This window comes from Dryobates pubescens, chromosome 23, assembly GCF_014839835.1.
Source record: "Dryobates pubescens isolate bDryPub1 chromosome 23, bDryPub1.pri, whole genome shotgun sequence".
NCBI lineage: Eukaryota > Metazoa > Chordata > Aves > Piciformes > Picidae > Dryobates > Dryobates pubescens.
The window spans coordinates 11,533,229-11,553,167 of NC_071634.1; the positions used below are offsets into that span (position 1 = coordinate 11,533,229).

At 41.4% G+C, this 19,939-nt stretch overlaps 2 protein-coding genes across 2 annotated transcripts; both read left to right on the forward strand.

Annotated features, from left to right (window-relative positions):
* Positions 1 to 958: 958 nt before the first annotated feature.
* TMEM128 (transmembrane protein 128) lies at positions 959 to 6,420 on the forward strand. Its single transcript, XM_054172411.1, has 5 exons — positions 959 to 1,085; positions 1,909 to 2,050; positions 3,104 to 3,265; positions 4,244 to 4,352; positions 6,350 to 6,420. Exons 1-4 carry the CDS (start codon positions 965 to 967, stop codon positions 4,341 to 4,343), a joined length of 525 nt encoding a protein of 174 aa, XP_054028386.1. The 5' UTR covers positions 959 to 964; the 3' UTR covers positions 4,344 to 4,352; positions 6,350 to 6,420.
* A 1,938-nt stretch (positions 6,421 to 8,358) lies between these two features.
* On the forward strand, positions 8,359 to 19,919 carry OTOP1 (otopetrin 1). The gene is made up of 6 exons (XM_009904228.2): positions 8,359 to 8,644; positions 12,641 to 12,777; positions 15,829 to 15,887; positions 17,536 to 17,666; positions 18,315 to 19,255; positions 19,634 to 19,919. The coding sequence occupies exons 1-6, from the start codon at positions 8,359 to 8,361 to the stop codon at positions 19,802 to 19,804; spliced, it is 1,725 nt and encodes a 574-aa protein (XP_009902530.1). The 3' UTR covers positions 19,805 to 19,919.
* The last annotated feature ends 20 nt before the right edge of the window (positions 19,920 to 19,939 follow it).

Genomic DNA, 19,939 nt, shown 5'->3' on the forward strand with positions numbered 1-19,939 from the left:
TTCCCCCACTCATTGCAAAGGGCATTGGATAAGGTTATCAAACAGATTTAGAACTGCTTAAAATCAGTGCAGGTCAGAGAAAACCTAACTTGTACAAAATTAGCTTCTGCAGTAAAGTAGAACGCACCTCAAAAGATTCTTAATAGTGTTCATACAGTCCCTGGAGGCGTTCAAGAGGGGCCTGGACGTGCCACTTGGTGTCATGGTTTAGCAGTCATGAGGTCTTGGGTGACAGGTTGGACTTGATGATCTTTGAGGTCTTTTCCAACCTTATTGATTCTATGATGTACTCCTGGGGCATCACTTGCCATAGCTGAACTCTGGAGAAGCCCAGTGTCCTCCAGCCTGTTCCTGCCCTGGCGCTATGCAACCTTTTATCTAGGTTGTCTTGCAGATACGGTTGAGTGTTCAGTATTGTAGGAGTCCTCTGGTGCTTGGAAACTCTGAGAGCTTTGTATTTTGAGTCCTGTTCTGTCTAAACCACTGCTTTATGTCACGAAAAATCAAGATTTTCCCAACGTGTCCCCTCAGGAACATCTGGTCGGCCGAACACGACAGGCAAAGTATTTATACGCCATCAATTCTCCCTTTTTTCTTAATTATTGGGGCAGAACACACCTCACTGCTGCGCTTGGATTCACGTCACCCTGATCAGAGTTTGCAGTGGGGATTTGTGCGAGTCTGTTATTTAAAATTCCATACTTGGACGCTAACGCGCTGATCACTTGCTACAGCCGTGCACAACCACAGCCGTGCTCCCGGGCACCGCCGCGGGGACCAGGTTTGCCTCCGACGACCACGGGCGGCGCGACAACGCCACGAGCATCGGCAGCGGCCCCGTAGGCTGCTGAAGCCGCCGCCGGCCGCGCCGCCGCCTTCCCACGCGCAACGCCCGTCGCCCCTCACGCCCAGCGGCCGCCGCGCTTCCCGCCCCGCCCTGGCGTCACTGCCGGAGCGGTCCAAGATGGCGGCCGGCGTCTGCGGCGGGGACCCTGTGCCCAGGCACAGGCGCCCTTTGCGGCGAGGGGCAGAGTCCCGCGATTCCCTGCTGCCGCAGCCGCCGCTCGGGGGCGTCGGGACGGCCGGTGGGTGGTGCCGGGATCGTGGGCCTGGGGTGGTGAGGCGCTGCTGGGAGGGGAGCGAAGCCAAGCTGTGCGAGGCGGGGGGTGTGACACGGGTACCCGGGCAGGCAGCGGTGACAGGCAGTGCCGGCCGAGGAAAAAGGATGGGCCCTGCTCACAGTGTGAGTGTGGGCTCCCGGGTAAACGGGCGCGGTGGGATAGTGCTTCCTGACAGCCAGCAACGTATTGCTTCGGGTGTCCGTGACAGCGAGATGGATATTGAAAAGGGAGACCGCGGGTTTCCTGATGGGCATGAAGTACTTAACTGCTCCAGGCCCATACTTTTATGTGTAATGGCAGTGGTTTTACCTGCTGAAGGTATGTGGCATGAAATCACATTAGCTCCTGAAAACAAAGCTGACAATCACTTCTGAAGTAACTGCAGCAGAGTACAAGAAAATTAGTTATACCTAAAATGAGTTTGCAAATAATAACAGAAAAGAATACAAATAAATGAGTCATTTGAAATACCAACCTGACTTTTGGGATGCTTTAGTAACAACTGGAGATTTTTAATTAGTTAAATAACTCTTACAAGATCTACCCAGCTATTAATTTCCTAAAAGGGTACCCAGATACAGTATGTGCTTATAATGCTTTATTTATTTTGTTTTATTAAAGTTACCTTGCTTAGTTTGTTCTATTGCAGGAAATGTGCAGAGCTTTTTAGAATACTTCCTCTGTAATGCAAAGTGTTACATTAAGAATCTCCAAAGATAAATGAATTTAAAGGATGAAGTATACTCATGCTCCATATAATGGGCTGACTTTATGCTCTTATTTACAGAAGAGTCTGCAGGTGTAGAAAACAGGAATAAGCCTCTTAACAGACTGAATATTCATTCTGCATTCTGGATTTTGGCATCAATTGCTGGGACATACTACTTTGATTTTTTTAACACTGTTAAACAAACTATTGAAGCAGATAGGTAAGATATATTTTCTTATGAAAAAAGTGGTATATTTATCTTACATATTCAGTTTGTTACATCTGAATACTGTGTTTTAAAACCTAGATAAACAAGATCTACAATAGGAATAGCTGGGAGTGTTTAGCCTGGAGCAGCGAAGGCTCAAGGGGTTCATATCAATACCTGAAGGGAGGAGCAAAGAAAGTAGATTCAGGCACTTTTCATTGGTTCCCAGTGACAGGACCAGAGGCAATAAGTAAAAGCTGAAACGCAGGAGGTTCACTCTGAACATCAAGAAACACTTTTTCACTGTGAGAGAGTCTCCATCCATCAACATACTGAAAAGCCATCTGAACGCAGTCACGGCCAGCTAGGTCTTGGTGACCCTGCTTGAGCATGAAGGTTGGAGGAGATGACCACCTAATTTGTTATTATTAAACTATTTTTAAAGTAAATAAAATGCTTGAAATTTTGCTTTCTCACCTTACTCTTGAATTATGTCCCCAAAGAGGCTCAAAAGGGCTTTGTTCTGAATCACATATGCTCTGTTTTCCTGATTCTTGAGTTTGAAATCCTGGATTTCTCTGTAGTTTTCTTTAGCCTCTATTAAGAAAACTCTCATTCTGCTTCTCTGTTAAATTTGAGAGTTCTTAAACTTGAACCCTTTCTAAAGCTTTCTGCAACACATGTTGCATGTCTATCAGTAATCTGCAGTGCAGAGCACAGTTGCAGGGGAGCCTATTTTATCTCACGATTGACAAAGTATTTTTGTTGTGGAATTATAGTAGATCGCTGACAAGGTCAGTTGCCCTGCATTTCCAAAGTCTTTGAGGGAAAAATAAATTGACAGGAATGTGGCACTGAAAAGTTAAACTCAGTTTGTTAGGTATATTGAACAGCTTTAGAATGGCTAAAAGCATTTTGCAAACTGCTTAAAAAACCCACTACAGGAACTCTAGGCCAAGCTGCATCATTAACTGTTACTGCTTGTTTCTAGACTACAATGAAGGTTAATGTGTGAACTGCATTATGACTGTGCTTAACATGCTTTTACATGCTTTCCCCCTACAGCTGGTGGTTTGCCTCTGGCAGCTGTTTGCTGGCTGCATGTTTATCTGTTGCCTTGTACTGCATACTATATCTTGAGTGGTATCATGGAATTGAGGACTATGACACAAAGTACCCAGCCCTGATACCAATCACTACAGCTACCTTTATTGCAGCAGCAGTTTGGTAAGTGCGAACACTCTGTACAAATTCTGCTAAACCTGTGCAAGTCCAACTCTGTTAATGGGCTTGTTTTCAACTTCTCCAATTCTGCTGAGTGCATTGTTGGCAATACCAGTTCTATGTAGCATCATTTCTTCCACTGTCACTTCCATTATCAGACAATCTATAAACAGCAAATATTTACTGAAGTTTATACTTCTGACTATAATTGTTTTGGTTGGAAAGGACCTCTGAGATCAAGTCCAAATGTCAACCTAACACCACCATGGCTATTAAAACATGTCCCAGAGTGCCTGAGCTTTAAAGGGCTTAGATCTTGCCAGAGGATTGCACTTTGAGTAAGAGTTACTTAATTGATGAGATTATGGGAGTTAGAATTGAGCAAATGTGGATGTGAATGAAAAAAAAAGTGTGTATGCAACTGTATATATTTGTTCTGCATGAAAGTTGGTTCTCTCTGTAAGTATCTGAGTAATGTCAGGAAAAAAAGGAAGACTGAAGATGATAAAGATTTCCTATAGTTTAAAATTAGTCAGTTCTATAAGCCTTGTAATTCACTTGCAAAATAATATGGGTTTCCCCCTTTGTTTTCAGTTAACTCAGATCTGCTTGTCTGCAAGCACAAATGGAAGCTTTTCTCAGTTGTCATGTATGCTCATGATAAAACCAAGAACAGTTAAATGCTTCATGGATAGAGATTCTAAAAGCAAAAGGTATCTTACCCTTGATGGGACTGAGTGGACTTGCTCAGTGTAAAAATCTTCAGCAGCTACTGAAGTTCTAGGATGAATTGTCAGTAAATAGTAAACTAAAGTACCAATTTATTAAGTAGGTGCTGGGCTCTTCTTCTTTTGTTTTCATAAAGAATCAGGTATTTTTCCAGGTTGAGTAATGTAAATTCAGTTTCCTCTTGTGCCATATTTTCTTTGTTTGGCTGTAGCAACTTTAAACTTACCAAAAACTTCCTGCTTTTATTCCCAGTTTCAACGTTGCCTTGTGGCCTGTCTGGTCGTTTATGACACCTGTGTTGCTCTTCATTCAGTTTATGGGTGTTGTGATGTTTGTGTCACTCCTGGGCTAAGTCATTCAGGTAAATAATGGAATTGTTTGAGCATGTAAAAATACTTCTCTTGTTGCATGAGCTGCTTTGTTAGACATTGAAGGATTATAAGATCATTTAAAGGTACCTTCTGTGTGGTTTGTGTATACACTTTTAGAACACTGACATTTTCTGGCCTATAGAGTAATTGGAGGAGTATTCTTAGGACAACCCTAAGGAGAGCAGTACATTTTTTTCTCCTCTGAGTTCTAGTCTTTGTTCCTCCTAAAAAGAACAACCTTTCAAAGGCCAAACCAGATATTTTGTTGACTTGAAAAATAAATTCTCAATAGGTGCTGCATTGAAAAGGGGCTTTGTTATACTATTCAAATGAATCCTGTGAAACTTAAAAAGCTTGAGGAAGACATCAAAGACCTCTCAGTAAATAAGTTGAGGGATGTGCCTGGTATTACAGGTGTCTACATCATCCACTGAAGTGACTCTTCTAGCAGGTCTTGTTTGCTGTACTTCTCATGTGTGGAAGCCTGTGTGGTTTTGCTTGCCATCACAAATCCCTTCCAGTGAGGAAATCCTCCAGCGTTTTTATGAATGCAGTAAGAAGAAGGAGACAGTGCTGGATTCTGAGTGTAGACTCATGTAGTGCCAGAGTTGTAGGCAAAACATATTTACTGTCTGGGACAGTGAAGCACAGCTTCTGTTTGCATAAACAAACTGAAACTAGCATTGCATTTCCCCCCTCTGCTTTCTAGATACCAAGAAAACGGATTTTTTTTAAAGGAGGTGATTAACTTAAGTCATACTCTGACAACACCTATAGACTTCTGAAAAATGCATTACTTAAATCAGAATTTTTTTACTATATCCTGGGAGCTTGTTTGCATTAACACTGCTTGATGCAAACTGCTTCAAGTTTGTTCTGTTTGTCCTGTCTAGTTTTCTATAGGAACAGCCAACTAAATTCCGCTAGACATAAATTTATTAATTCTAGATTAGGGAAAATAATGATTAGCATAATGATTAGAGCCAAATTATTACTTGGTAATTCAAACCACTATCAGATTAATACAAGTTACATCTTGAACATCTATACAGCTTTACAGCATTTTGCTAAGTTGAATGAGATTTTTCCTTTCTTTCAGCTCAATGTGAAGGATTCAAGTAACTGTTGTCCTGCAAAGTGGATGTCACACTTGCTACATTCCAGTACTTTTGTTATTTCTAATACTGCTTGTTTACTCCGGTACCATAGTGCTTAAACTACCTGATTTATAAGTCAAATGGACATACTCATAGGTCAAACAGTGGCTGGAAAAAAATCCCCAAATGAGTGAATAACTGAAAGATAGATAGGTTTTACCTGTCTTGGTAACACAAAGCATTTCATTACTGCTTTGTAAATCCTTTATTTGTATTTCAGTATTAAGCAGATGGGTAATAAGTCTGTTATATAGTCCAAAATCCTATTTGAGGTCTCCAGAGGTCACCTAGTCCACCTTCCTGCTCAAAGCAGGTCGTTTGGTTTGCAGGTAATTGATACTTAATTCAAGCGTTGTGCATTTTTAATGCTATATTATTTCCATTCAAATGGAAATCTAAACTATCGTTACTTGGAATCTCATAGATGACACAGGAGACCTTTCTTGATCTATTAAATTACTAATGTCATGTGTGTGTTAACCTGTAGGAAATATTTTGTTATCTAATCACTTGACTTTACATCTGCTAGTGTCTGAAAGAAGTCACAAATTGGGGTAAGGACCTAGAAAGCTGGCTGATGTTTGTCATTGATAATTTGGCAATGCCACCAGTGAAATAGATTCTGCTTCTGTTGACGTTGTTTGTCCACAGCCAGAGATCAAGCTGTGAGTAACCAGCAATACAACGATTAATATTAACACTAACCAAGAAATTGAAAGCACAAAGTGATGTATGCACTATTTTTCAGTATTTGGGATGTTTTTCTTCTATAGATTAACTTTCCATTCTTAGCAGTGCCTGTTCATAAAGTTGCCATTTTTCTTCCTCAGCAATAAAGAGGCTGATTCTACCTTAAATGCTATGAGTCACACACAGGTGGGGAGATAAAATCACATTTTCTGTCCGTCTTGGCTAAACTACTAATGCATCTGGAAACCTGGGCACTATTAGTTGCTAGACCATTTTGTATAGATCCTGATGTTAAACACTTTCACACTTACACCTTTTGGAAGATGGAAGAATATAGAAGCTGGGTGTTAAAACTTAGTAAGATTTACTTCTCATGACTGTTGCTTGAAGTCTGGACTGTTGGAGGAGACTGTTCTTCAATGTGATGCTCAAATCCACACCATTGCTGAATGCACAATACATGAAAAGTTTAGTAATGAAAAAGACAAGACACTGTCTTTCAGCTGGTACTGTTTCATTAAGGGAAAAGTTACTGCCAGTGTACGATACAAAGGATCCAACCAAAATAAAAGCATTTAGCACTACTGTTAAGTAGCTTGTAGAGTAAGTTAACAGCTTGATTTGTTTAAATGTGATATTTAACAAAACCAGTTGTACTTCACATTGTCAAAGGGCAAATTGTTTCATCTTCAGGTCTTCCTCTTTTAAGAAATGGTAACAATTTCCTATCTGCATGCACAGGTACATTTGAGTAACTTTATTATGATATATAAAATGCAGCATTGCTCAGGGATGGTCATTACCACTGTATTTTTATTTGTCAACTACATAAGAACTCAATGTTTTAAGTTGCCTTGTAGTTTTTAGTTACTATTTGCTACATGTTTTCTTCAGATTTGTTCTTCTGGACATCCTAATAAACTTTGTATAAAAGTGATCAATTGTTGTTCAGTACCTTAATTGTGTAACTTGGGAGTCCACTGTCCATGTAGGTGTTAATTACTGTACTTGGAGTATGCTTGTCTTTCATGACCACTCAGCTGGGTTTACTGAAGGTGTAATACCATTCTGTTCATTTTTGGAGACACCACTATTCTGATGTCTTCTCCTGAAAATCCCAGGTAGATGGGCTCATTGTACAGAAGTCCTGAAGTTTTACAGTAACAGTTATGAGCATCCAGTGCACTGCTCATTCACTTATGTGCTCAAAGGGAAGTAGTGGCAACCCGATGAAACACTGCTGCCAATTATAGTTCTATGAACTCTTTGGTTATTTTCCTTACCACCAAATAAAGAACTTGGGCAAGAGAGTATAGAGGTATCTTAATAGTTCTCTGAATTGGACTAAATCCTTTGCTACTTTTAGCTCAGAAGTTGCTACTCCAGCTAGCAATCACTGTAATACTAGTGTCAGAATGGACTCAGGAAGAAAAGAAGGTAAACTGCTACTTTGGAAAGGTCTAGGAAAGTCCTGATAACCAAGGTTGTTTACTATCAATGGAAGTGCCAATTGCCAAAAGGGGGACTGTGGGGCCCAGAGCACGCAAGCGGGGTGGGTGATCGCGTTGCCAGCCCCCACTGCTGGCTCTAGGCTCCATCGCCCACCCTTGCTTTCTCTGAACATCTCCCACACGCTGGTCACTCCTGAGCTTCCCAGCCAGCCACCAGCTGTCAGGGTGTTACGTTCACCGCTCGCTGTCCTGTCTCCTTATCTGGGAAGCGTGTTAGGCCGCGTGTCTCTGTCAACATGGACACAAGCACCACATCCCCGACCACAACCAGCTGCGCAGAGCCCACCCTCGCCCAGGGACACGGCCACCTCCTGACCAACTTCCCGCCGCATCATTCCTCTCTGACCCTAACCCAAACCTTCACCCTAGCTGCTGGACGGGGCTAAGGCAAAACCCCTCCTGCCCCGCAAAGCCCCAGCAGCCTCTCCCCCCGTCTTCCCTGGAGCACCCCGGGGCCACCCCGCGGCAGCGGCGGACCCCCTGCAGGCCCCCTCCCGGCGCGCAGCGGCTGCGGGGAGGCTCGGCAAGGGCCGGCTGCCCTGCTCCGCCCCCGGCTGCCGGTGGGGGCAGGGCCAGCCAGCGGCCTCGGGGCTCCCCGGGGTAAGCGGGGCCGCCCGCCTGCAGCACCCGGCCGGGAGATGGAGAAAGGTGCCGGTGCACCTGCCGCGGGCGGCAGCTACCCGCAGAAAAACGCCGAGATCCTCAGCAGCCAGTACGGCATCAACCTATTCCTGGCCGGGCTGCTGCTCACCTTCGCCTGGGCTGTGCATGCTGTGGGCATCAGCAAGAGCCACCTGCTCTCCTACCTGATCACGCTGATGCTGATCCAGCTGCTGTGGATGCTGTGGTACCTCTGCAGGAGCTGCACGCAGAGAAGGCTGATCCGGGACAAGGACACGCACGCCGGGGCTCGCTGGCTGAAGTGTAAGTACTGGCCGGTGGCACAGAGTGTGGCACTGCACAGGAGATATCTGTGCCATCACCCATCTCTGATATCACTGTTACTCCCTCCATCCCTACCAGGAGGCATCCTGGTATTCATGAACTTAACACATACATACAGTGCACTCTAAAAGTAAATATATGCATAAGCTGAACACACTAAGAAATTGTATGGGAACTGTTTGCTAACCAGCCTCAATTCCCAACCTACCTTTTATGGTGCTGAAAGCTCTGGAGCCCTTCTTCCCTCACCAGGCTGTTTGGTGACCCTTGAGAAAATAAAATACAGTTAATGGAAGAGACAATTTTGTTGGCATCATGCAGCTTTTTTTGAAGGAATTGTCCTCATTTTCAGAAAATGCAACTTACTTTAGGCTAATACCAGTCAGAAAGGTCCTCAAGTGTTCCCCATACCAACCTGTATCAGAGATTCCCATCCATATGTGTACAGTGATGTCTTAGAAATATCTGGAGTTAGACAGAAGAGGACAAAATCTCTGACCAGATAAGTCTGTACATAAAACATCTAAACAAGGAATCTAAAGCCAGCAGTAGCTTGCAGGAAAAGTACACAAGTTTGCCCAGGTAGTGGTGGGATGTGATGGTCCCTCATGTGCATAGTCAAGGGCATATATAGCAGTATCAATATAAAGGTGTATGGAGAGAAGACCACAGTCACAGGGACAGGAATGCTGTGTTTCTGTGTTCCAAGAAAGAAAACAAACCCACATCAGCACTCTGTGGGGTAATAGGCAAGCCCAGTCTTACCAGTCCCTTTTCCAGTCTCGGTACTGTAAATGATAGGTTGGCAAGCGAGAATGTTGTGTGGAGTGCTGTAAGACAGCTCTTCCATAGGTTATTTCTGTCCTGCTAGCAATGAGACAACAGTTAATTAGCAACAGCTAAAAATATCTAAATGAAAATGTCAAGAATTTCTAAACCCTTATTATTTTGAAAAGTAAGGTTGTGTTGGGAAACTTTAGTTTGTTCTCAGTGCTTGTGTGTGTTTTATTTTTCTTTGCAGCTGTTAGAAGTTATGCTGTATGAATTGCTCAGAGAAAATCTCTTTCTAATGTCTAACATCTTACAACTATGCTTTGTAAAGAGACCCTTGCCTGAAATGTATGGAGCTCACCTACCAGCTGTTCAATTGTTCTTGATTATTCACTGTTTCCCGAAACAATATTCATCTCCCAGGCATTTTTTATTTATTAGCTTATGTGGCTTACAATCTCATGAAATTCATTAATGCAAAGCTTCACTTGATCCTATTTTGGCCCAAGCTATGCTTTTGTTCCTCAGAGGGTAGTTTTCTCCTCCTAACTATGGAATAAATACTGCTTAACATGGGTAAGTACAGCAAGACCCCCTGCCCTTTTTCTTTTGGCACAGTGTTCACAGCACTTCATTTGTCCTACAGGATATAAGGAGTTACAGAAACTTAGAAATAAGATACTGGAACGAACTACTGGGTTACCTTATCCATTTCTTTTACCAGCACAGGATGGCTCTTTGTACTGGCTTCTCAAGTGGTGCGGCTTCCACGGCTTCTCTTGGATGTCTAGGCTGCAATTCAACAAAATTGCCCTTAGGGAAAGTCCTACACTTTCCTATTCTTAGGAGTTTCTTGTAGTTACAACAAGCCTGTACAAGTCCTTTATCCTCTGTTGGTAAAAGAAAACTTACTTGAGCTAAGGAAAAACTCAGGTGGCAGTTTCTCTGCCAAGATCCCCTTTGACCTCTTCTGCATCAATGGTCACAGACATCTTCTACCTGAAAGACTGAAAGTCCAAAAAGGAGGAGAAGTGGAGAAAAGCAAATGTCATCAAGTCTCTCCACAGAAAGCTCATGCCAATTTTCAACTAGCTCCGTCAGCTGCTTTTGAAGAATAGCTCCTTGCTCTCATGGTGAAAGCAAATGTTCTTCTGTTAAGCAGTATAGAAGAAGTGTATTTTCATGATTCCCCTCAAACTGCAACTGTTCTTTTAGGAAAAGCAGTGGCAGCTGGCTACTTAGAGTATTCTGCTATGCCAAATGCTGAAAAAGAATGACTTTACAAACGCCTCCTGTAAGTGGGTCCTTGCACACAACAGCACTAGAAGGATGCACAGTTTTCCAAAATTTCTCACAGAAAAGTTTCCTGGAGCATTTTTGCAACTGTGTGAACCCCAGAGCACAGCTGTCTTCCCACTCCTGTGCTAGACCAAGAACCTCTCTTGTAGTCAGAATGTGGGAAAAGTTTCAGGGAGAGCTTTGTCTTTAATAAGGTACAGTTATCCTGACCCAGATAATCAGAAGGAAGCTTAGGAAGTTCTTTCCTTGACTCATTCCAGATGTTATTCCTTCGAGTACACTCTCTTTTTAGGAAAAGCTCTCTGACCATTACTTGGAAGTTCAGCCAAGTGAGCCAGAGCCTCAAAATGAAAATCAATTGGCTTCACAAATGGATTTCATTTACCACATTCTCCAGCAGCACAGCTTCTGTGTAAAGCACAGACAGCTAGGCAACTTACAATGCTCCTGGCACAACTGCAACTTGTATCTTTTTACTGTTTGTGTTAAACTTTCCATTATTTGAACAATATTTCAAGTTCAGAGTGGTGCTTTTGCAGTTCTCTTTATGGCCTTTTCCCCCTTGATGGTTAACAGAAAGAGTTAAGCCGCCGCTTAGCAACATTGAAAATCCTGCTCATGATTGAGCATTTGAAAAATAATATATTAACATTTTCCCATTTTCTTTTAATAATGCACTGCTCTATACCAACCATTTAATTTATACTTTTTTTATCAATGCAAGTTCAATAATACACACATTATTAAATAAATTATTAAATCAGTGCTATATTGAATTATTAACATATTGAATTAACACATCAAGAGGAACACGCTGATGAGGAAGTTAGGTTGTGGTCCCTTAGAAAAGAGAAATATTAATCAAAGTCAGCACTAGTGATGTTACCTACTCTGTGAGGAATTACAAAGAAAGACTGAGATGCTAATGCTCATCTATGTCTTAAGGTCCAGTCTGTGGAGAGATTTTTACATAGCCTTAATTCAAATAAGCCCAAATTAAACCCAGTGGAAGTTTGTTGGGATAAAAGCTTAAAGAGAAAAAAAAACAAACCAAGCAAATTAGGGCTTTAGAATTTGTTTCAGTAATTTTATTGCCAGTTGTGTGAAGTCTTAAATGTATGAACCCAATAATTAATACTGTACATTGGGTTACCACATTGCTTTCCAGAAGGAGTTTGTAAAAAAATATTTGCATTCCTGAAAGGAAAAACCCCAACAAAACACAAGGGGAAACCTCTATTTTGAAAGTTCTGTAGGGTATGAAAGACATATTTAGAGGAACATATTAGGAGTTTGTGTGTGTGTATGTGGTAAATAAAAGATACAGAAGTGAAATCTTTGATTCTGTTCTAGGAGAACAAGCCTTACAGCTCATTGTAGCTTTGGTCTCTGAGTTAAAGCAGAACCTACTTAGCCAGGGCATACCAAGTGATTGTGTTACTTCCCACTGTCAAGCTCTTGGGCCAGGAGACTGTAACGTGATTGTTCAGGTCCCTGGAATTGTATAGTTTGCTGTGTGGCTGTATAGAGCATTAATTCATGCACTGTAGGGCTGCTTCAGTGCTGCTGTTACTCGAGAGGCTGACCTTGAAGGAGTTGGGAGCCATCTGCAAGGTGTTGAGTGTCTCTGGGTCCTGGCTCCTCTACACTGTAAGATGTGTATGTATATGCTTTTGGAATGTATTGGGCAGAGGCTTTCACAGATTAGAGGGATTTATTACTTTGAGTCAATTATCTTCATGAGTATTGATCTGCTTTCATTTCCTGAACAAGAACACAGGTCTCAACTGACTTTTATTTCCTTAAGCAGATCTGAGCATGTTGGTACAGCTTGTCTGTACACACTATAGGTCTACATTGCTATCTTCTAATAGATGTATTTATTTATTTCTTTTCCATTTGTAGGTGGGATTACATTATTTGCAGTGATTACTTTAATTCTGGACTCTTTTAAAATTGGATATTATATTGATTTTTCAAACTGTTTATCACCAACTGAAGGCATTTTTCCTGTTACGCATGCCGTGCACACCATTTTACAGGTAAAAGTCACCAGCTGCAGTTAATATTATTTCTCTATTTCTTACCAAAAATATCCTTTCTCATCATTACACCAATTTAATTTCTAAGCATGTCACAGAGAGGTAAATTCTCAAAAGCACTTTTGAGAGGTAAATTCTTGAGCATCTATATCCATTTGATGTGTAAATTCAGGCTTTGCAACCTGAAATTGCTCTGCTGCAAAACTCAGAATGGTTCAGGAAAGAAATAATCAAGAATTCCCTCTTACAGTTTAAGTTACATGTTTGGGGTTTGTTTTGCTTGTGTGTTTGGTTGTCTTTGTTTTCATTTGGGGGTGTGTGTGCTTGTTTGTTTGTCTTTCTTTTTGTTTGGTCGGTTTGTTTATAGTTCAACTAACATCTATAACTGTCAGAACTTTCAGGCTGAAATGAGCAGCCTTGCTGAAGACAACTCACTTATTTCTCTGTGTAGGATTTGCCACACCAGTTCAATTCCATCTGTCTACTCTGATGTTGTGGTAAGGGATGGAAGCCTGATACCTCAAGGGGACAAAACCCCTCCCATGTATTTATCTTGTTATAAAGTACTTGCACATCTTTCCCATACCAAATGAACATAGATTTCCCTTCCAGAAACTTTGGGTTAGGGTTATCAGTGGCTGCACAGCAGCAAACATAATCAGTGACTCCAGTAAAATATTCCAGCTCTGTGTTTCTTTTAAGGCTTTGCATCTGTAATAGATGCTGATACTCCATAGATGATTGTTTATCACATGAATTCCTCTGAGCACCCCCGTCAGCAGATCTGTAGGAAAAAAAGGAAAGAAAAAGCTGCTCAGCTAAGTTACAGCCAGGTTATCTAATGCATTTTCCAAGGTTATGAAGACATTCAGAAAGAAAATAAAATTTTCCTAGCAGTTGCATATAAATAAGCATTTGAACAACCTACATTTTACTGCTTTCTATAACAAGAGAAAGAAAAAAAAACCCCAACACTGAAATTTAAGCAGTACCTCTGACCTCTTCTCTCTTTCTCTCTGAGGGTGAATTTTTGATTTGGTTGAAGTCATCTTATTTTTTACATTCTTGTAACATCTACTCTCCATGCCTTGCAGCTTCTTTGCTTTACCTCTGAAAAACAAACCAAAGAAATACTTTTCCCTCTGCTGATCTGCATGCAGCATTCTTCATTGCATCCGCTGACCCTGAGCTGACACGTTTTCCAGCTACCATGAACTGGAATGTGGAAGAAATGGTCTACAACAATGCTGAACAAAGGGACAAGAGTTCTAACTTAAATTTTACATCACCTAGTGTTGCTGCATTTATCATCTACTTAAAATAATGCGGTCCGGAATGCTAGCCTGAGCAATCAGTGGAAGTAAAACAGGAATTTACCACATAGCTAAGACAAATCTCATGTTCTTGCAACACAGGGTGAAATTACAGCAGAGAACATCCCTAATTGCATGTCATCTAAAAACCAAAGCATTTGTTTTCTGCAGAGTATGTGTCAGATTCTGTCGTATTTCCCTCTAATGAGCTTCCTGATATGTACCATTAAATTAATGACTATATACATACTGCTCCTGTGCCAGCAATGAACTAACATGTACATGCCCTTCGAGCCAGGCTCTGCATCATGCAAGCAGAAGCCCCTTTGAGGCAATGAGTATTCTGTGAGCAAAAATTCGGTTTTATACTATTTCTTTGTCTTACTGACTTTTCTGGTCCTATTTCCCCCTACTTTCTTGACTAGAATATCTGAACAGATCTTCAAAACTTCTAGTCTTTAAGTTAAAGCTTCTGGGTTTTAAGTTTTAAAGAATGCTTTCACATCTACTTTAGATTTTAGCTGCATCTGTCCCAGAATGGGAAATCAACCATGGCATTAGATGGGACTAAGGTGCTAAATTAATTTGTTTGATTTCAGTTGAAACCTCTATGGTAGCTTTTAGTCTCTACACCTGGGGGTTTAGAGTGGTCACACATCCTTAAAGGAATGAAGGAACATATCATTGTTGGCTGGTGTAGGCACCCCACAGAGAGCTACATTTTCCTAGCTATTTCAAAAATCAGATACTGAATGTCTTGAACAACACCAGCTGCGGTGTGGGGTGCCTACATTGATGGGCGCAGTGGTAAAACAGACTTCCAATTACTCTAAGTGGAAAGTTCTTTGCACTTTTCAGACCATTTTTGGAAGAGCAAACCAGGCATGTTTCTGAGAAAAACCTTTTGGGCCATTTCTCTCCTGATCACTTATTGTCGAGTCCATTATTCTAGGAGCTATTCTGAGTAAACAGGACTCCCAGTTTCACCCTGACATCCCTGAGGAATATTGGTATCATTCTCCTTGCACTTATCAGCACTTGGACCTACTTTTGTATCAACAACAATCTGTATCCTGGGGTATCCATTATCTTCCCACAAACAGAGGTTCCCACTTTTAATACTTCTTTCCCCTTTACTTGCTAATTCAATACTGTTATCTATCTCTTTTTATTCTCCATCTTGAGCTTTCTGCACCATGCCTGAGTACAGATGTGTTCCTAATGCAATTGTCCCTTGGACTGATAGTACAACTTTTTCTCTTGCTTCCTGAGTGTCTGAAGTTTATTTTATTAATCAGGCCTGGCATCCTTTCACTTATGTCTCTTCCTTCATAGAATTTAATATCTTTAATTCATTATTCAAACTTAGCATCACCATGCCCTGCAGGGATCATACTGCTGTGCACAGCTGGTAACTTTATTTCCTCTGTCATTGAAAAAAACACTTCTCCAGATACAGAACCAGGGTCTGTTTTGGTGAGTCATACTGAGACTTTCTGCTGTTGAGCCACCAGCTCTGCATATAAGAGACCTTAGGTTCACTATGCCAGAAAGGTTCTGGGTGAACATCAGTGGAAATCACGATCATCATCACATGTGTGGAAATAGAGCTACCTCAGTTTAAGTCATCACAGGATACAATAATCATCAGTGTTTCCACCTAGAGATGCACTTTCCTTTTTGAGTGTCATACATGCTCATTAGTGTAATGATATTTCTCTGTATTCCTTTCATTTAGGTGTACTTTCTTTGGTGTCATGCAAAGGATATTATCCAGTCTTTCAAAACACTTGAAAGGTAAAGTGGATCTGATCCTCACCTGGAATGCTAATAGGTGTAGGCCTGCACAGTTTTACTGTATGAGGGACATTGAAAAGTGTCACAGAGTTTGATTCTCTTCTTAATTGTGTTAATATGAATTTAAAAAGTAACTCCATTTACTCAAGTGGGAAGGTAATAATTAGTATGGGTGTTTTTTTCTTATTTAAACTGTGCTTCTGTTTTATTATATGCAATGGCTGTAGATTTTTTCTCAAGAGAAAGGGGGCTGGGCAAGGCATGATACCATGGTATCACCTGCTTTTTTTGAAGGAAGGAAGCACCATGTTTGTGGCCTAGGACTAAGCATTATATTATGTTTTCTTTCTTTAGCTACTGAAAGGGAATGTGCCTCAGCAACCTACAGTCACTGCAACATATCTGGGATACTTTATATTGATTTTTATGGCAAGCACGTTTTGGAACTAGATGCAGAGCTGGGAACCATGAGTTCCACAGTGATATCCCATATAATCAAATCAGTAAGGGGTGTGCACTTTTCTGACACCAGAACCTGGTTCTTGCAGTGTGACTGATGTGTCCTCTGAACAGCTGAAGACATACATTTGTTATAGAAGTGAGGACTAGTCTTTGAGGCAGAAGAGCCAGCTCCAATGCATTTTCAGTTTTGTGAGGAGCTGGTCGTCTCCACATAGAATGCTAACAAACATACATGGTAATCCAATAAATACTCATCTGAAATTATCAGTGGGCTGATCAGTTTCTACAGGAAGTAAAGGAAATTTAATCAGAAATCTCATGTACAGAGAAGGCTCTCCTTTTGTTTTGCTCTTGGATAAGCGTTCAAGCCTCATAGCAAGGAGGAGAGAGGTGGTAGAAGGCTTGCAATGTCAGCTGGTGAAATCACCTCTGTGTACAAGTAGAATTTAAAAAATCCATAACTGCAAGTCTATCACTGAGGACAGGGCAGTAATAAAGAACTGTTCTTGGAGAAGGAACATTACCAGCCCCCAGTGCAAGAGCAATACACCTGGCTTGTCAGAAACCAGGAGGCTCAAAAATGTGTAGAAATCTACCCTCACTGTACCAGTAGGCTGAATGGGATAAAGCCCTCTGTTGGCTTCACCTGTCTCCAGGAGACGTAAATGCATGGAGTAGAAGTTAGAGAATATGGTAGTATCTGTGAAGAAAGACCAGCCACAGAAAGTATGAAAGAGCATTGCAGAAGGCTATGAAATAGGACTCACAGAACAATTAACCTTGTTCAGCTGTTCATTTAGTTCATTAGTGTTGACCTTTCAGTGCTGGGTCAAAGGCTGGACTGGATGATCCTTGAGGTCTCTTCCAACTGGATGTTTTCTGTGATTCTGTGGTTAACATAAAGCTCATTCAGCCCAAAGAATAACAACCATCACATAAGAGAGCAAAACAAATAATATCAGCATGCTAGTGATAGTTTAGTACATTAAGCTATAACATTTTGGAAGTCTAACACTGGTTGTGCTCCACTGTGGTGCATCTTCAGAGATCAGTTATGACTTTATTTTCCAGCATTGACAGCTAAATAGTGCCACCTAGCATGTCTACAGAAGGTTCATCCAGTTCATGTAACACACGTGGGGTTGCACTCTGTGAAGATTCCTTCAATCATTGCCTTCTTTTGCAGGTTTGGGGTTATCCATTCTGTGTTCACAAACTTACTGCTGTGGACGAACGGAGTCCTAACAGAGTCAAAACATCAACTGAATGAACACAAAGAAAGACTAATCACACTTGGGTTTGGGAACATAACAATAGGTAAGTGGAAGAGTTGGTACATCTTGGGATTCCTGCTGTCATATAAAATACTGTCACTGTAGGAGAAGACTGAGTTTCAATTATATATATATATATATGTTTGGCTAAACTATACTGGGACATTGAGTGAAAGGATCAGTGGTTTACTTCACCTCTTTCCTGTCTGTGAACAACTTTACTCAGAAGTGGGTTTGGTATCAGAAACCCACTGATAAAAATGAGAGTAGAATGGATCCCTTTCCTTATTGAACTTGTTCTTGGTCTGATCCACAGATCCCCAGGCTTCGGTGAAAGCCTTCTAAGCTGAAAGGCTGAGGACTCAAAGCCCTTGGGACCTGGATTTTCATGCTATGAAAAGCTATTTTTTGCCAAGACTTTGCTGAAGTTTGATGCACTTTGGTGCAGCACTCATTCTGATGTGATTATAGCTCAGTGTTTGAGCAGTGAAGTCAGAGATCAAACTTCAGTGCACATGCAAAACCATTTTTAGGTTAATGATGTCAGTGACGAGACCTTTCCTTAGGTGGTTACCTGGGTGGAGGGAGGTGGTGTTTGCCTGAAATGGTATTATTTTATTTATGTTTTATTTATTCAATTGAAATGATAAATCCCTACAGTGCACATAACTAATCTCTCCTTCTCCTTTAGTTTTAGACGATCATGCCCCTCAATGCAATTGCACGACGACAACTCTCTGTTCAATCTTTTCTCAAGGAATCTACTACCTGTACCCCTTTAACATAGAGTACCATATCCTAGCATCCACAATGCTCTATGTCCTGTGGAAGAACATTGGCCGCAAAGTCGAGCATCACCTGCAACACAAAACTCCGTTCAAGTTGCATGGCATAACTGTTGGAATGATTTTTGGTCTGATTGTGTTAATTAGCACAATAGCCATAGTTGTTGTGTATTTGATTCAGATTGGAGGTTCCAAAATCAAAAGCGAGTTAGCACTCACTATGTTCTACTTGCATGCTATCTTTGTGTTGGCTCTCATGTGTACAGCTGGAATTGTTGCCCTTCTCATCTACAGACTGGAAGACAGATCATTGGATAATTCAAAAAATCCTGCTAGGAAACTCGATGCAGAGCTGCTGGTGGGCACGGCTGCAGGGTCCTGGCTCCTCTCCTGGGGTTCCATCCTTGCCATTATCTGTGCCCAAGCCCATCCAAAATACACGTGGTACAACCTGCCCTACTCTGTCCTGGTTATTATTGAGAAATACATTCAGAACCTCTTTATTATTGAGTCCATACATCGTGAGCAGGAAAAGGTGAACGATAATATTAAAACCCTCCGAATAGTGACCATATCTCGGGGGAACACTTTGTCACTTACCCCCAAAGAGATTTACAACGGCAGAGCTGCTCGTGACAGTGGGGAGCTTCCCTGCCTGTTTAAGGGCAGTATCTGTGGGAGAGAAAATGATGGTGGTGATGGTGCCAAAGAAGAAATAAGTCAGGAAAATAGTTTGGTCATGCATCCAGTCTCAGATTTCTCCTTTTACAGTAGAAACTCAGTTACTAACAACAAGAGGAGAATTCTGAAGAACATCGCTGCATTTTTATTCCTCTGCAACCTTTCGGTAAGATATTTTGAACATTAGTCACAAGTTATTACCCCAAAACTTCCCAACCTTTCAAGCCCAGTAAGTGTATTAAAATTACATAGGTCTGCAGTTTGTATCAAATACATTTTAATTCTTCTGGAAGAGTAAGTGAAGATGCCTTTGGGGAACAAAGTTTGTTTAAAGGTGGAATCTGGGAGCCGAGGTTCATTTTAGTCACAGCGCAAAAACTGTGGCAGCAGCAAAAGCTGAAACCCTCTTCCACCAGTGCGCCCCACAGGGCAGGGTTTTAGGGATTTCTGAAGCCAGTTTGCAGTTTGTTGGGGCCACAGTCATTAAGAGCTCATGACTTGTATCACTGGTGATTAACATTGGCCTTGTGTTCTCTCCTTGCAGCTGTGGATACCACCAGCATTCGGGTGCCGCCCAGAGTATGACAATGGACTAGAGGAAATAGTTTTTGGCTTTGAACCCTGGATAATTGTTGTGAACCTTGCAATGCCTTTTTCCATTTTCTATCGGATGCATTCAGCTGCCTCACTCTTTGAGGTCAATTGTAAAACATAGATCATCTATGGTCCCTCAGTGAACAATTGATTGAATAGTTAATTAAATAAGTAGCAGTTGAATGAGTGGATGAATGAATGAGTGAACATAGCAACAGCTGCTCAGTAAATAGAAGATATTGTTAAAAGAAGGGAC

Bases quoted from the DNA above. Each gene is read 5' to 3' on its own strand.
- OTOP1 (XM_009904228.2), top strand. From the start codon at position 8,359: ATGGAGAAAGGTGCCGGTGCACCTGCCGCGGGCGGCAGCTACCCGCAG. The intron at 8,645-12,640 runs GTAAGTACTGGC...TTCCATTTGTAG, and splicing joins CGGGGCTCGCTGGCTGAAGT to GTGGGATTACATTATTTGCA. The intron at 15,888-17,535 runs GTAAAGTGGATC...CTTCTTTTGCAG, and splicing joins TCTTTCAAAACACTTGAAAG to GTTTGGGGTTATCCATTCTG.
- TMEM128 (XM_054172411.1), top strand. From the start codon at position 965: ATGGCGGCCGGCGTCTGCGGCGGGGACCCTGTGCCCAGGCACAGGCGC. The intron at 2,051-3,103 runs GTAAGATATATT...TTCCCCCTACAG, and splicing joins CAAACTATTGAAGCAGATAG to CTGGTGGTTTGCCTCTGGCA. The intron at 3,266-4,243 runs GTAAGTGCGAAC...TTTTATTCCCAG, and splicing joins TTTATTGCAGCAGCAGTTTG to TTTCAACGTTGCCTTGTGGC.